Source organism: Rhinatrema bivittatum, chromosome 16 (assembly GCF_901001135.1).
Source record: "Rhinatrema bivittatum chromosome 16, aRhiBiv1.1, whole genome shotgun sequence".
Taxonomy (NCBI): domain Eukaryota; kingdom Metazoa; phylum Chordata; class Amphibia; order Gymnophiona; family Rhinatrematidae; genus Rhinatrema; species Rhinatrema bivittatum.
Genome location: NC_042630.1, coordinates 17,571,484 through 17,586,684, shown reverse-complemented (window position 1 = coordinate 17,586,684; position 15,201 = coordinate 17,571,484). Strand labels below are relative to the sequence as shown.

The 15,201-nt window shown below is 48.0% G+C and overlaps 1 protein-coding gene across 1 annotated transcript; it reads left to right on the top strand.

Annotated features, from left to right (window-relative positions):
• Positions 1 to 299: 299 nt before the first annotated feature.
• On the top strand, positions 300 to 13,434 carry WRAP53 (WD repeat containing antisense to TP53). The gene is made up of 11 exons (XM_029581194.1): positions 300 to 454; positions 873 to 1,342; positions 6,418 to 6,516; positions 6,667 to 6,778; positions 7,296 to 7,384; positions 7,781 to 7,871; positions 8,086 to 8,218; positions 8,449 to 8,657; positions 9,111 to 9,214; positions 12,512 to 12,655; positions 12,935 to 13,434. Exons 2-11 carry the CDS (start codon positions 1,020 to 1,022, stop codon positions 13,158 to 13,160), a joined length of 1,530 nt encoding a protein of 509 aa, XP_029437054.1. The 5' UTR covers positions 300 to 454; positions 873 to 1,019; the 3' UTR covers positions 13,161 to 13,434.
• Positions 13,435 to 15,201: the final 1,767 nt, after the last annotated feature.

Here is a 15,201-nt window from a genome sequence, read left to right as displayed (position 1 = left end):
TAATAATCATTAGTTGTCGAGTTTTCTAATGTAACTCTTGCCCCTAGCTGCCATGCTGCTCTCTTGTTCTGGAAATTCCTGATGATATCACGTTTGTGACCACAGGGCACTGAGGTGCGCGAAAGAGACGAGCAGGTGGTAAGCAATCTGCCCCTCGTTCCTGTCACTTAACCGGGCACCTCGCGCCGCCTCCCCGTCACGTTTTTCCCGCTTTTGGACTACAAACGCGAGGGGCGCGCGGCGCGCCTTTCTGTTTGCGCCTGCGCCGGGTTGTTCTTTCGGTTTTGTTTTCCTGCCTGGGCGGTTGTTACGCGTGCCCACGCATGCGCAGCGCGGACACGGGAGGTCAGTTGGGTTTTGGCGTTCTGATTCTGAGTGTTAGTTGTTCGTGGGGGGGCTCCTGCTGCTTCTTTTCCGCCTGCGCGAGACGAGAGGGGCGCGAGCCCGACAACAGGTGAGCACGTGCTGGAGGCGCAGGCTGGAGCTGAGCCACCCCCGGCTTCATGCTGCACCATGCGCAAACCCATTTCTCACCTCCCTATGCAACGTACAGCTGCCCCTCCGCTTCCCTCGAGAATGCATCCGCTCCCCCATGGCACATCTTCCCCCTCCCAACATGAATCGCATGCCTGGTACTGTCAAGTCCTGTCTCTAGCCCTCTCTTTTTCTTAAATGGACAGTATCTCCTTGTATGCACCACATTGCCAGAGTGCATTAGTGCCCCAGGGTATATCCATGTGCATCAGATTCCTTAGACGTGCCTCGCATTCCCCTGTATGCCTCGGACCTCCTGGCATGCATACACCACGCGTGCTGTGCAAACCCTTGGCCCCTTTTCTCTCTGTTGCTAATGATGGCCCTTTGTTTTGCAGGCGGCTCATTTAAGAACAGGCTGACCAGCTGCGATGAGCACCATATCGGAATGTGCCTTCTGCAGGACCTGCCACCAGTTTATCGGTAAAAAATGGGCCAAAATGTGGTAGAGCTTTCCATGGGAGAACTCAGTTTCTGGAAAGAGGATGGATTCGGAAGCCGCAGGGAATGGCTCAGTAGCAGACAGCAGCAGTGGCCCCGGTGATCCCAGTGCTGAGTATACTGAGGGGTTGCCGGAGGCCGGGCCAGTGGCATGTGAGGTCTGCAGTGATAATGGGGTTACGAGTGCCCCATCCCTGCCCTCTGTTGACAGCCAGCTTTTAGATCCCGCCAGGCCTGTGACCGATGCACCGCTTCCAGCGGAGTCAGGTGCTACAGGGGAAGAGGGCCTGCCCCCACAGTCTGGTGAGATCGAGGGGGTGCCCTTGGCAGAAGGAGCCTGCGGAGAATCTGCCAACTACCCGAACTTGTAAGTATTATGTATGTTGGGGTCAGAGGGTAAGGTGTCTGACTCTGTTCATGTAGCCTCCCATATTTGCAGGCTGCAACAGAGACCAGCATTTGAGTTTCCGTGCAAACGTTTCATTTACAATCACAGTTGTTTCCAGCCATCATGGGGCCATATCCAAAAGCAGCTAGCCGGCGAATTTAATATTTGGGCACGTATCCGGCTAATAAGTTAGGAGGCTAGAATTTAGCTAGATAAGTTAGGGGTGTACCAGGGGTGTAACTGGGAGTAGGAGTTAGCCGAATAAGTTAACCAGCTACCTCCAGTGTTCAGATGCCTGGTCAGGCCAGACCATAGAGCTGTCCTAAAGTTAGCAGGCTATATTTATTTATGAAAAAGGTTTAGATACCACTTTTCCATTAATGTTCACAGCGACTCTGGTAAAGGATATACTGAATTGCCTGTACTAGAAAGCAGCAGAAGTTCAGTTTTTGTCACATGCAACTTTAGTTTGCTGTGTGATAGCCGGATTTTTACAGTGTTTAGGTACAACTTCAGATGCACCATTCTAGGATTTGTTATAGGGAGTGAAGAACTGACTAGTTTTTTGGTTAATCCATCTCTGTTTGTAACCTATCTCGTTTGATGTCAATGCGATATGACTTGTGCCTTGAACGTCGGTATAAAAAAGAACTTAAATATCGGCTGCCTAGAATTTATAATTTATACCGAGGCCAGACAACAGTTGACACAGAGGTACGAGATATATATTAAAAAGCAATGCTGAAAGGGCTGACACTTGAGGGACTCCTGGGGGGGGGAGGGGGTCTCATGCCAACTAAATTTAAATACATTGGTTTGGATTTGCTGTGTCCCGCCATATAGGAAAGCAGTAAACCATTGTAAAACGGTCTTCTTAATGCCTGTGGATTCTAGATGGGTTAACAAAAATGCGGTGCGCTAGCGTATCAAACGCTGAAGTGATATCTAGCGAGACTAAAATGCAATCGATTATTTATTTATTTATATCAAATCCACGTAAGATGGTATCTAATGAAGATTAACAAAAGGGTCTCAGCACAGTGGCCTTGTCTGAAACCATATTGATTTTGATCTAATGTCGAATGTTCATTTAAATACTCTGTAAGACTGTTTGTTTATTTATATAAAACGTATATACCACAAATTCATAATTTCTAAGTGGTTAAGAAAACATAAGATCCATTATGCATAAAACAAATCAAATCGCACAGGCTAATCGAGGCATCAAGCATACCGACAAAGTGCTCTCTGTTTTACTTAGAATGGTTGCCTACTCATATCACCCTTGTCCTTCTCAGTACCTTGACTTTTGCAAAAAAAAAATGCTCTTAAGTAGTGTGGCTTATCAGCCACAAATGCTGCTGTAACGGAGGCAGATTTTTCTATTCAGTCAGGCACTGCCTGGGAAAACGAAAAGGTCTTTAACATTTCCCTGAATTTCATAGGGGAAGATTCTTACTTTAAACCTGGAGGTAGGGGATTCCATAGTTCGGGGGCCCCGAGCGTTAAGTCTCTCCCGAGTTTCGTCCAGATGGAGGATTTTAAATGGCGGAACCTCAAGATTCCGACTCCATTTCTTACTGGGCCTCAGAGCTCTAAAGCAGCATTGATGCTGGAGAGGCCTAAACCGATCAAGCCCTTGAAAAATAACATTAAAACCTGATAGGAGGCCAATGTAATGTCATCAAAACGGGTGAGGTGTGTTCGCGAATCCCGGTCCCAGCCGCTATCCCTGTGGCTGTATTTTGTGCCGACTCCAAAGTCTTTAAAGATTTTTTGCTGCAAAAGGCCGAGGTACAAAGCATTACAGAGGTCTAACGAAGGCGAAAGAGTGGACTACAGTCCTCAGATCAGACTCGCTTGAAAAAGGTTGCAGTCTTCACAATGTGTAATGTAAAGAGGCTCGATCCTGCAAGAAAGAGAGGAGAAAACCACTTCAGTATTTCCTGTCCCAGTATTGGATCAACGTTTAAGTAAAATAGAGGGATCAATAGCGTCGAAGGCTGCTGTTAAATCTAAGAGGACAAGAAAAAAAAAAAAATCCAGTACCGCAATCGAAACCGCGCTTAAAATATCAGAGCGATAGCAGCAAAGTCTCCGGTGTCCTGATTTAACCCGGAAACCATACCGATGGTCATCCGACACAAGATGGGGGCGGCCCAAGAGGTCCTGCAATTGATTCAACACGACTTTTTCAATAAGTTTAGTTGGAAAAGGCAAATTTTAGAAATCTATTTTGTTTCTGATCCAAATGATGTCAATAATTAATCTTTTTCGGCGGAGTCCTAACCAGTGCTGATTTTAACGATGTTGGCAAATGCCCTTCTTGTAAAGAACAATTTATCATTTCCCTCAGAAAACGCAGCCATTTCAAGCCTGAAGACACTTAAAAGAAACATTTGATCAGCTTAGTTAATGGGCAGAAGTTAGGCTTCAACTTGACAAGATCCAGTACTTCAGATGGCCCTACAGGTTTAAACCTTTTCCAATGTATATCTGAATCACTAATTTCTGTAGGAGAATTATGAGGAAAAAATGTAGTATTCTTAACTTTTTTTTTTTTTAAACTGAGTTCTTGGGCACTTAATTCTGTCCGTCCAGTTTGGTGTGAAGAGCTAGACGTTAAAGATTTCACAATGTGAACTAATTCTCCCGGCTGATTAGGTGTGGTTTGTCCCTCTGCTGAAATATATTGACATTTCAGCTGTACAGATTCTCTCTGGTAGTCATACGCTATCCAGTCAATCTCGGACTTAGATTTTTGCCATCTAGGTTCTATCCTAAGTTTTTTTTTTTTTGGGGGGGAGGGGGGGGTTGGATTTTTTATAATCATTTCCTGTCCAAACCAAGGTGCTTTACGGTGCCTCTGAGGAACAAATTTTGACAAAGGAGCTATCTGATCTAAAGAATCATTTAAGGATTGAGGCCATAATGACACAGCATCTTCAGTATTAGCTATAGGCTCGTCACAAAACTTTGGGATCCAAATATCTTTTAAGGTATCAACTTCAAACCTTTTCCAAATTTGCAGATGACACAAAATTGTTCAGAGTAGTTAAATCACAAGCAGATTGTGATAAATTGCAGGAAGACCTTGTGAGACTGGAAAATTGGGCATCCAAACGGCAGATGAAATTTAATGTGGATAAGTGCAAGGTGATGCATATAGGGAAAAATAACCCATGCTATAATTACACAATGTTGGGTTCCATATTAGGTGCTACAACCCAAGAAAGAGATCTAGGCGTCATAGTGGATAACACATTGAAATCGTCGGTTCAGTGTGCTGCGGCAGTCAAAAAAGCAAACAATGTTGGGAATTATTAGAAAAGGAATGATGAATAAAACGGAAAATGTCATAATGCCTCTGTATCGCTCCATAGTGAGACCGCACCTTGAATACTGTGTACAATTCTGGTCGCCGCATCTCAGAAAAGATATAATTGCGAAGGAGAAGGTACAGAGAAGGGCTAGCAAAATGATAAGGGGAATGGAACAACTCCCCTATGAGGAAAGACTAAAGAGGTTAGGACTTTTCAGCTTGGAGAAGAGACGACTGAGGGGGATATGATAGAGGTGTTTAAAATCATGAGAGGTCTAGAACGGGTAGATGTGAATCGGTTATTTACTCTTTCGGATAATAGGAAGACTAGGGGGCACTCCATGAAGTTAGCATGGGGCACACTTAAAACTAATCGGAGAAAGTTCTTTTTTACTCAGTGCACAATTAAACTCTCAAATTTGTTGCCAGAGGATGTGGTTAGTGCAGTTAATATAGCTGTGTTTAAAAAAAGGATTGGATAAGTTCTTGGAGGAGAAGTCCATTACCTGCTATTAAGTTCACTTAGAGAATAGCCACTGCCATTAGCAATGGTTACATGGAATAGACTTAGTTTTTGGGTACTTGCCAGGTTCTTATGGCCTGGATTGGCCACTGTTGGAAACAGGATGCTGGGCTTGATGGACCCTTGGTCTGACCCAGTATGGCATTTTCTTATGTTCTTATGTTCCTCTTGCTACAATTGGGTGACTAGGAGTTTTTGCAACACTTCCTTACTCTAGCATGGATTTCAATTATAAAATGGTCTGACCAAGGGACTTTCTCATATTTTACTCTAAAAGAATCAAAATGGGGGGAAAGCTTCTTAAAAAAAAAACCCTAGATCCCCCAAAGTATGTCTGTGTCAATGAGTGGGTTGATTGATTATAGAAGTACTGATCCAGTGATCTTGGCCAGTGTCAGCAGAGATGCAGCTGGTCTATAGTTAGACAGATCTAAAGGGTCAGCCGACGATTGAATTAGACCTCCAACGGTAGCTGGATACGTCTATCCGGCTAACTTTGCTGTCCGGATAGTGAATGAATATGGACCTTAACGGTGTTGTCCATCCGTCCCGTCCCCCCCACCCCCCCGCCCCACATAAGAATTGTCATACCAAGTCAGACTAAGGGTCCATCAAGCCCAGCATCCTGTTTCCAACAGCGGCCATTCCAGGCCCCAAGTACCTGCCAGGATAATCCCAAACGGTAGATAGATCCCATGCTGCTAGTGCCCAGGGGTAAGTAGTGCCTTTCCCCAAGTCTACCTGGTTAGCAACAGTTTATGGACTTCTCCTCCAGGAATTTGTCCAAACCGATTTTAAACCCAGTGTGGTAACTGTCTTTACCACATCCTCCTGCAGTGAATTCCAAAGCTTAATTGTACATTGAGTGTGAAAGAGCTTTCTCTGCTTTTTTTTTTTTTTTTTTTTTCCATTCCTCTGGAGAACAGCGATGTTAACCAGGAGCCCTGGGGCTTGGCTGACCTTAGTGGTAGACTGGGGCCTGCTTTAACGCCTGCCTGGAGCTTGGCAAGGTGCATATGCTGTAAGGTCAGGGAGGAGGGAGGGCATGGTTCTCTGCTCCCAGAACCCTGGAGGATTACACCTGAAACGAGACCAGGGCTGCTGGCAGGAACACAAGAGGCTGTGTTGCACCTTGGGTGGACTTCTGTTAGCAAAGCAGGACCTCTTCTGGCTTTCATTTCCCTTTTTTCTTTTTTTCTTTTGTCACAGCCACCCCGGGTATGATTTCACCCACGCTCCCAGCATCCTGGCGGGATCCTGCATGGAGTATTTCAGCACGTTTGAGAACTTCCTAAGAGGCTGCAAGTGGTAAGGTGCTGCTTTTACCCCTCCTGGGTGGGGGTTGTTTCTCGTTTCTGGGCTCTCAATGTTTCCCCAGCCATGCCTGAGGCTCTGTGGGTTCTCTGGTCGCCCCTGAGCTGGGGGTGAGTGACGACGGGCTCTGGTCTCCGTTCACAGGGCTCCCGACGGATCATGCCTGCTGACCAACAGTGCCGACAACATCCTGCGAGTTTATAACCTGCCCCCTGAGCTCTACAGTGGCTGCTGGGAGGACAGCATGACGGAAATGGTGAGGGCCAGGCATCGGTGCTGTGTGGTTATCCGTGTGAGCTGCAGAGAGCAGAAACGGCAGCTTGGACTGGCTGTTATGCGCTCTCTCTCTCTCTCTCCATGCAGCAGGCGGATCCCCAGCATTGGTGGCCTCTTGACTAGGAGATCCACTTGCCCCGTGGCATTACCACAGGGAGACCAGAATACCCACAGCGCAGTTAGAGTTTAGTTTTAAGGTGGCGTGGGGGGGGAGGAGGAGTAGGGTAATGAAGGCTTCCATGGCACTGGTAAGTGGGCAGAAGGTGAGAGAACCTGGTACATTCCAGACCTGGAGGGGGAGGGAGATTCCTACTGGCGCGTGTCCAGGCAAGGAGGCTTCCTGTGCCACCAGATTGTGTTTTGTCTTTTTAAGTGGGGGAAAACATGGTAGGAATTATCAAGCACTAAAGGCACAAGTAAAATATACCAACGTAACCGACTTGACTTTCTCTCTCACTGTTTATCTCACTATCTCCTCTCACACGCTCTCTCCTCAGAGCCCGGTGCTGCGGATGGCGGAAGGAGACACTGTGTATGATTTCTGCTGGTATGCACGGATGTCCTCCACGGATCCAGAAACCTGCCTGTAAGTCTGGGATCCTTCCCGTTCACCCCCTTGTGACCCCCAGAGAGTTCCAGGGCTTCCAAGGAGCAGTGTTATGCTATAAGAACACCTCCGTGCTTGCTTGCAGGTCCTTCCTGCTTGCTAGGGTCTTTCATTGGCTGGATGCTGGAGTAGTGACTCTTACCCTTATAAGTGCATGCCTCTATTCCACTTTTTTTTTTTTTTTTTTTACGACACTGGTATCTGCTGGTAAGCTGTGACACTGGAATCACAGGGCAGGTGGCATGTTTCGTAGCTGGAAGTCCTGGGGATTGCTGGCGCCTCAGAGGATGGCAGGAATGTTTGTCACGGCTGTTCTTCCTGCAGTACCATGCTGTTGAGAGGAAGTCTAACCAGTGCCTGTCCCTCTGTTTGCAGCATCGCTAGCAGCAGCAGGGAGAATCCAGTTCACATCTGGGACGCCTTCACCGGGGACCTAAGAGCTTCCTTTCGACCGTACAACCACCTGGTAAGTGGAGAATTCTTGCACTGACAAGATCCCAGTCTGATAAGGCCTCGTGCTTCTCAAGAATGAGTCCACCAGGCTGAATAACTTGCCTGAAGTCATGCAGTGAGATTGATTGGTGTCAGTAGTGGGATTGAAGCCTTGGGCCTGCAGGTGTCACAGCTCTGTGCTCTCTCTCTCTCTTTCTTCCCCCTTTGCCCACCTTCTCCTCCAACAGGATGAACTGATAGCTCCCCACTCCCTCTGTTTCAGCCCTGATGGGTCCCAGCTCTTCTGTGGTTTTGACAAAATGGTGCGGGTATTTAACACTTGCCGCCCAGGCCGAGAATGCGAGCAGAGGCCAACTGTTGGTGAGTAGCATGACTTTTAGGAGCGCTGACTGGCTGAATTTGTTTGCACGTTGGGGGGGGGGGGGAGAATGTAGAGGCAGGGAGCCTGCCAATTGCAGGTCAGTCTTTTGAGAGTGCTTGACGATGACACAGAGGCGGCAAATTTTGGCAAGGCTTAAGGGCTTTGATCTGCTGCTCTTCATGCCCCATCTAACGGCGGGTTCCCCCCCCCCCCTCTCTCTCTCTCACAGCGAAGAAGCAGGGACAGAACGGTATCATCTCCTGCATCGCCTTCAGCCCCGACATGGACGTCTACGCCTGTGGCTCCTACGCCAAGACGGTGGGGCTGTACTCGCGGGACGAGGGGGCTGTGCTCTCTGTGCTGCAGGGACATCAGGGGGGCGTCACCCACCTGCTCTTCTCCCCAGATGGGACCTGCCTCTTCACTGGAGGGCGCAAGGTAATGTGCAGTGGCACTCACAGCTGGTGCTACTTTCTGGCTGGCTGCACCTCTTTGTATGCTTGTTCCCTGTTTAAGGACACTAACCTGTAAAATGCAAAGCAAATAGGGTTTTGGTACGAATATATATTTTCCTCATTTAAAGGCATTAATAAAATTGTGTGAGGTCAGAGAGCGGTAAGTTTCATTTCATGTGTAAGTCGCTCTGCGGTCACACTTGTGTGGTGCATTTTTCCACGTGCCAGTCTACCCCCAGCTTAGGTGTGCGTGATGCAATCCGTGGGGATTCCTTGAGGGGAGAGGGGCTTTGGCTGAAGTTAATGCCGCTTAGGGTGCCCTGCGCAGCTCCCGGTTAAGAGTGGAATGGAAACGCGCAGTGTGTTCAACACTGGCGGGGTGGATCCTTTGAAAGCAGGTAAATGATGATGGCTCTCCCTGTTGGCTTGTCCTAAGGACCCTGAGATTCTGTGCTGGGACCTGAGACAACCAGGAAAAGTACTTTTCTCCATGCTGAGAAGTGTCGCCACCAACCAGAGGATGTACTTCGATGCAGAGATGTGAGTGGTTCAGCACCATGGGTGCTGACTTGTGCGTGCGCTTGTGAGTAAAATGACACTGTGATTGGTCTCTGACTCTTTCAGTCCTCGTGTCCCTTGCACTTACTTTGAGGATGGTGTGGTTCAGGATTAGAGTGCAGGAGATGAAGGCTCATCCCAAGGCGAGGGTCCTACTTGGCTGATGGGAAATGGTTATAAGATGTGCTAGAGATGATAGCAGACTCCTGAGAGTCTGCACGCTGTTTACCCGGGGGTTGCTGGCGTGAATGCGGAGGGATTGCCCAGTGATATCAAAATTTTGGGATAGGGTAGTGGGATTGATTAGGGAGATCATTCATTTTTCCATAGGCAAAGATCCTAAATTATTTTTATTGAGATTGCCAATTGCTGGCATCCCTACATATTCCCAGCTCTTGATTTTTCAGATCCTGTTGCCAGCTGATTGTAGTATGCCACGTATACCATCTTTAGCTCGTGTTAGACAGAGACTGACTGCTATTAACACTTGATAAGATGTGGGAAGCCTTTCGAATTTGGTTGACTAATCAAGCATAGTATCGTGTGTTCAGAACTGACTTGATTTTACCACCCGTGTGTGTGGATCATGGGAAGCTTATGCTGGGAGTGGGGGGAACGTGGGGAAGGTTGATGAGAGAGAACTGTTTTACTTTTGTTTGTCATGGTTCGATGTTCAAACTTAGGGTACTGAGTTTTATTGTGTACATTTTGTCGGGTTACGGTTTTCCTAATAAAATTTAAATTTATGCATAACATAGTACAATCATTAAATAATCGATAGCAATAAATGATGCATAAATAGTTTAATTTGAAACATTAAAAATAAAACATGTTTGGTCTGATCACTCGTTTTCTTAAAATGCTATACAACTTACAGATTCTGCAAGGGGTATGTAACTTATGAGCACAACTGTAGAAAAGTTATTAATGTAATAAAGAAATATATGCACATCAGACTCATTCATAATATATATAACTTTTTAAAAATAGTACTTGCTGATATAAACTGAATGTGTATAACTGCAGAGCACTGCAGTAAATATGCAAGAATGTACTCATGTTCAGTATTTAACATGAGTAACTAAAGGCAGCCACACGGCTGGATCTGGAGCAACTTTGTGGAATGTGCTGGTGGAGGGGGTGGACTGGTGGAGGGAGAGAGTGCCTGGTTAAGAAGGGAGAAGGATGGATGTTTGAACATATTCCCTATAGGGTTTTTTGGTTGGTTTTTTTTTTTTATCATAATTTTTAAAGAAAATCACCTGTGACAGGGAAACGACCTGTTCGGTCGATCTTGGCAGGGGTCCACACCTGCCTTTTAGCAAAATCCATATATGCAGAGACAGGATACCTATGGCCAGTTTCAACCATGTAGTACAACTACCACTAAAATTATTAAAAAGCATCAATAAATAAAAATTCTTCTCTATGGGCGTGAAGTCGGAGGGTCTATACAGGATAGGACAGAATCCCAATATAAACCCTGCACCTCAAGTTGTATAAGTACCCTGCGTTCACTCCCCCAATAAAGGGTGCAGAGCAGAATAAGGACATTTCCCCTTACCACTCATTTAGCAGAATTTGATGATTATTTTTATCACCTCAGCAACACAAACGCCCTCCACTACCGGAGCCATTGCACAATATATAATTTTGTAAAAAAAATACTCTGAACCTATAAGAAACCTGGCACACCATAACACTCTAACTGCCAGAGCGTAAGAACGCCACCTATGAAAAGACAACACTGTAAATATTATACCAGGCCCTAAAACCCCAATACACCGCCAATTAGGAAAACAGAACACGTCAGGCTCCCATAGATCCCTGCACAGAAACTACACGCCAGCAGGATACCTCGCCTCAGACACGCACAACATAGACTGATCCTCACCAAATACAGAATAAAGTGACCATAAATTATATAAAGAAAATGGCAGGGGAGAAGTAAAACTAATAGTTCACGCATATCCAGCATTGCTCCCTGCTTTAACGGCAGGGGAGAAGAAAAACAACCAATAAGGACTGAATAACATAGTCTGGGTAATTGCGGCAGTTACTACCCCTACTACCCCTAACTAATCAAGCTTGATATTTCACTCGGATGCAGCTCCATCACTGCTCTCTACATTAATGGTGGGGGTGGAAGGGAAATAGAACCAAGAGCTAAGAGAAACAGATAAGTATGAGAGAAAAAATGAGTGAAGCTTGCTGGGCAGACTGGATGGGCCGTTTGGTCTTCTTCTGCCGTCATTTCTATGTTTCTATGTGCAGACACAAACTGAACTGCAAACTGCAAGGAGACAGACTCTGTATGCAGTACAGTAATGGAAAAACAGAAACGCCACCAGTCCTCATAAAGCATCAAAACCAATAAAATCAAGGAATATAAATCAACCATAATAGTGAAATCATACTAATCAAATATTTAAAAACTGATGAACAGAATAGCATCCAATAATTAAAAACCCATTTCTAAAAACACACCAAATACCAATAAAATATTTTCAAAAAGCAGACACCTCAAATAACATTAAAGCTAGAGGGATTTTAAAAATCCTCTGCGCTCCATAACTGGGAACTTTTGATTTCCAGTCACCCTGAGATGTCTTGGATTGGTGGGGAGGGGAGGGGCAGGAGACACAACCCTTCTCCTCTCTCTGTAATATACGCCCTTTCTATACCAGACATATGCTCATTCTCTCACAGGCTCCTACTCTCTCCCACAGGCTGCCTCATGTGTGCACACACTTTCTCACACACGTGTACACGCAGGCTCTCGTTCTCGCAGGTTCCCTCGCACGCAGGCTCTCACTCTGGGCCTCTTGTTCGTCCGCCGCAGGATGGGGGTCCATGGCGACTTATTGGACATCTTTGGCTATTGCAGCTCCATTTCCCACGCACACCCCTGTTATAGTATGGTGGACCACAGGGTGGGGAACCACTGCTCTAGAGGAAAGGTGATGGAGACCTCCAAGGCTTCCATGTACGGGGGGGGGGGGCGGGCCTCTTCCAATGGAAAGGAGGCTCTGGAACGAGGAGAGGTCATGGGATGAGGGTAAAAAGGGGGGTGGGTGGACTCGGGAGTAACCTTTACAGAGAAGGGTGGTGGATGCGGGGAACGGGCCCTGCCCACGGCGGTGGTGGAGACAGGGATGATGCTAAATGAGTTGGGCAGGTTAAGACAGGCTATGTGGTCTTTTTCTGCTGGTACATTTCTGTGCTGTTCTCACGTTGGCTCTCCCGCTCTTTGCCTCTCTCTCGCTCTCTCTCGCTCAGGAGTGGCAGGTATCTGGTGAGCGGTGACACGGAGGGGCTGGTCTCTATCTGGGACACTTCCCTCGCCTCCTCGGAAGGCCAGGAGGCAGTGCTGAAGCCAGTGCTCCGGTTCCGGGCACAGCAGGACTGCGTCAATGGAATCAGGTGATTAAGCAGCGGCGCGAGAGACGCGTCCACCACGGTCCATCGAAGGGTGGGGGGGAGGGGGAGATACAAGGTCGGTTCTAGTGTCAAGCCCCCCCCCCCCCCCCACACACACACACACAATTTTGCTGCATCCTGCATTTCGTGGGGTGGGGGGAGACCATCAGTTTTAGTGTCGCTGCCAGAGGTGTGCGCTTTGCTCCTCCCCGCAGGAGAAAACGAAATATTGGTTCCAGTGCTGCCTTTTAACCCTCTTCCTTTTTCTTCTCCTTCCTCCAGCCTGCACCCCACCATTCCTCTGCTGGCCACGGCCTCCGGCCAGCGCAAGTTCCCCGAGCCCCCGGACAGCGCGGAGGAGGACGACGGAGACGGGGTCCTCATGTCCCGCCGCCACATCCGGAGCGAGAACTCCGTGCTCCTCTGGTGGTGCGGGGCCCCGGAGAAGGAGGAGCCCCCGGACCCCGCCGGGGAGGAGGCGTTCAAAGCCGAGGACGCCGTGGGCTAGATCTCTGCCAGCCCAGCGGGACCGTGTGGAGAGCGCTCCACCCCCCCCATCCGTGCCCAAGATGGCAGAGCGACTTCTACACGGATAGTCTCCAGGCAAATAACGAGACTCTCTGCTGGTCTTTGTGCTGAAATGACAAATATTTGCTCCTGCTCGTCTCTTTACTCTTGCGATCTCCCGGGAACGGCCTGCCACACACTCACTCGCACTCTCTCTCCCCGTCTCTGACCTTTGAGAGGTGTTCGCAGCGCAGAATAAAGGAAATCGGATTGCGTGTTGGTTCTCCTGCTCTTGGCAGCGATTGCTGTCTGTTTGTCTTTCTCTCTTTTTAAACCTCGGTTTTAATTGTGCTTTTTCTCTGTTGTGAAAGGAACTGACATCTATTTTTTTTTTTTCTCATTTCGGCTGTTCCTTTGCCTAGCTGCTGAGTGGGGGACCCCTTGAAGAGCAAAGCCCCTTTGTTAGTGCCCGTCTCTTCACCTTTGCTATTAAGTTTTGCGTGCGGGGGGGGAGGAATCCTGGCCATGCCCAGCGTCTCAGGCTTTGGCAGTCGGTTCGGCGTTGCAGCATTTTTTTTTCCCCTAAACCGTGCATGGGGAAGGGGGTGGGGGGAGTTGGGGTGTAGTTCCTGTTTTCTCGACCTTCGTCTCTCCCAAGCGACCCGGGAGCTCAGGAGAGAATGGGATACCTCGCTTCAACTTCCCGGCTAGAAAGACAGTACCAGCAAATCTGTGCAGGGGGCAGCCGTCAGCTTCCCTGCTAACCTCCAGAGGTTAATTCTGAACGCCAAAAAATATTTTGTATAGGATGTTTCGCCCTCTCTCTCTCTCTCTCTCTCTCATATATGTGGGGCTTTTTTTTTTTTTGTAAAGTTGAGAACACAGAATAAAACCTGGTTTTTATTAGGTTTGTTCATCCTGGCGGCTTGTGTTTTGGTAAGTAGTTTTAGTGCAGCAAAAGGATTTAAAGAAACCAGAAAAGGAATCCATCATCTGAGATCCTTCCCCCCCCCCCCCCCCCCTTTTTTAACAGCATCTTTTCACAGTTCTTGTTACTGTAAGGACGTTTTTGCTTCCTTCAGCCACACCAGTGTCTTCTCTCTCCAGGCTGCTGTTCGGTCTCCTGTCCTAAGGCTTTTCTAACCTTTTGCTCTTCCCTAAAATTGTAGGGTTTTTTTGTTTTTCCTTTTCCCTGCAGGTTCCCCCGTTGGCTGAACTGGGGTCCGTGCTGGGAGCCGGCTCTGCCTCCTGCCTGGAAGCGTTCAAAGCGTCCCTTGCACTCCAGCTGCCGCCGGCTCTCCGGAGACGTTTTCCAGGCTCGTGGGGAGGGAAGGGAGCCCCGGCAGCTTGATTCTGCCGCACCCTTCGGTGTTCTGTTTTGGGGGGGGGGGGGGGTGTTTTCCACCCCCTGGCCCTCTTTGTGACTTCTGTTGGGGTACTTGCCTGTACCTGTGCTTTCTTCGGGGGGGGGGGGGGGGGTGAGAGGAGTTGCCCTGTAACTCTTGCCACCTGCTTTTAACGTAGGAAACCATCCAGCCAGCTTCCTTGCTCTTCCTGTGGTCTCTTTCCCAGAAGTTTCCCTCCCTTCTGGTTTGAGCTGGTGCTTGGCTGTGTTTGGATTTTTTTTTTAATCCCCTTCCCTTCTGGTGCATGTCCAGGGCCAGATTTTAAGGCTTGGCACCCATATATAGGAGTGGGAAGGGGGTGGAGATGGAAAGCACAGTCCTAGAACAACTGGGAACTGGGTATTTGGGGTCTTCAAAATTTTGCAGTTGCCTGTGTCAAAATTCAGAGCCAGTCCTGTCTCGTGGGGGAGTGGTTGGGGCATTGAGGACTGTGGTCTTGGGGTGTGTTAGACTCTGGACAGAAAGGGGCGAGAGAGAGACTGAAATTCCGGGAGGCAGGCCTCTTCCAGCAGACAGAAGGCTCAGGATCGAGGAGTCGTGGGGTGAGGGCGATGGAGATTAGAGTCAGGTGTAATTAGTTACAGAAAGGGTGGTAGATGCATGCACCAGTCTCCTTGTGGAAGTGGTGGAGACAAG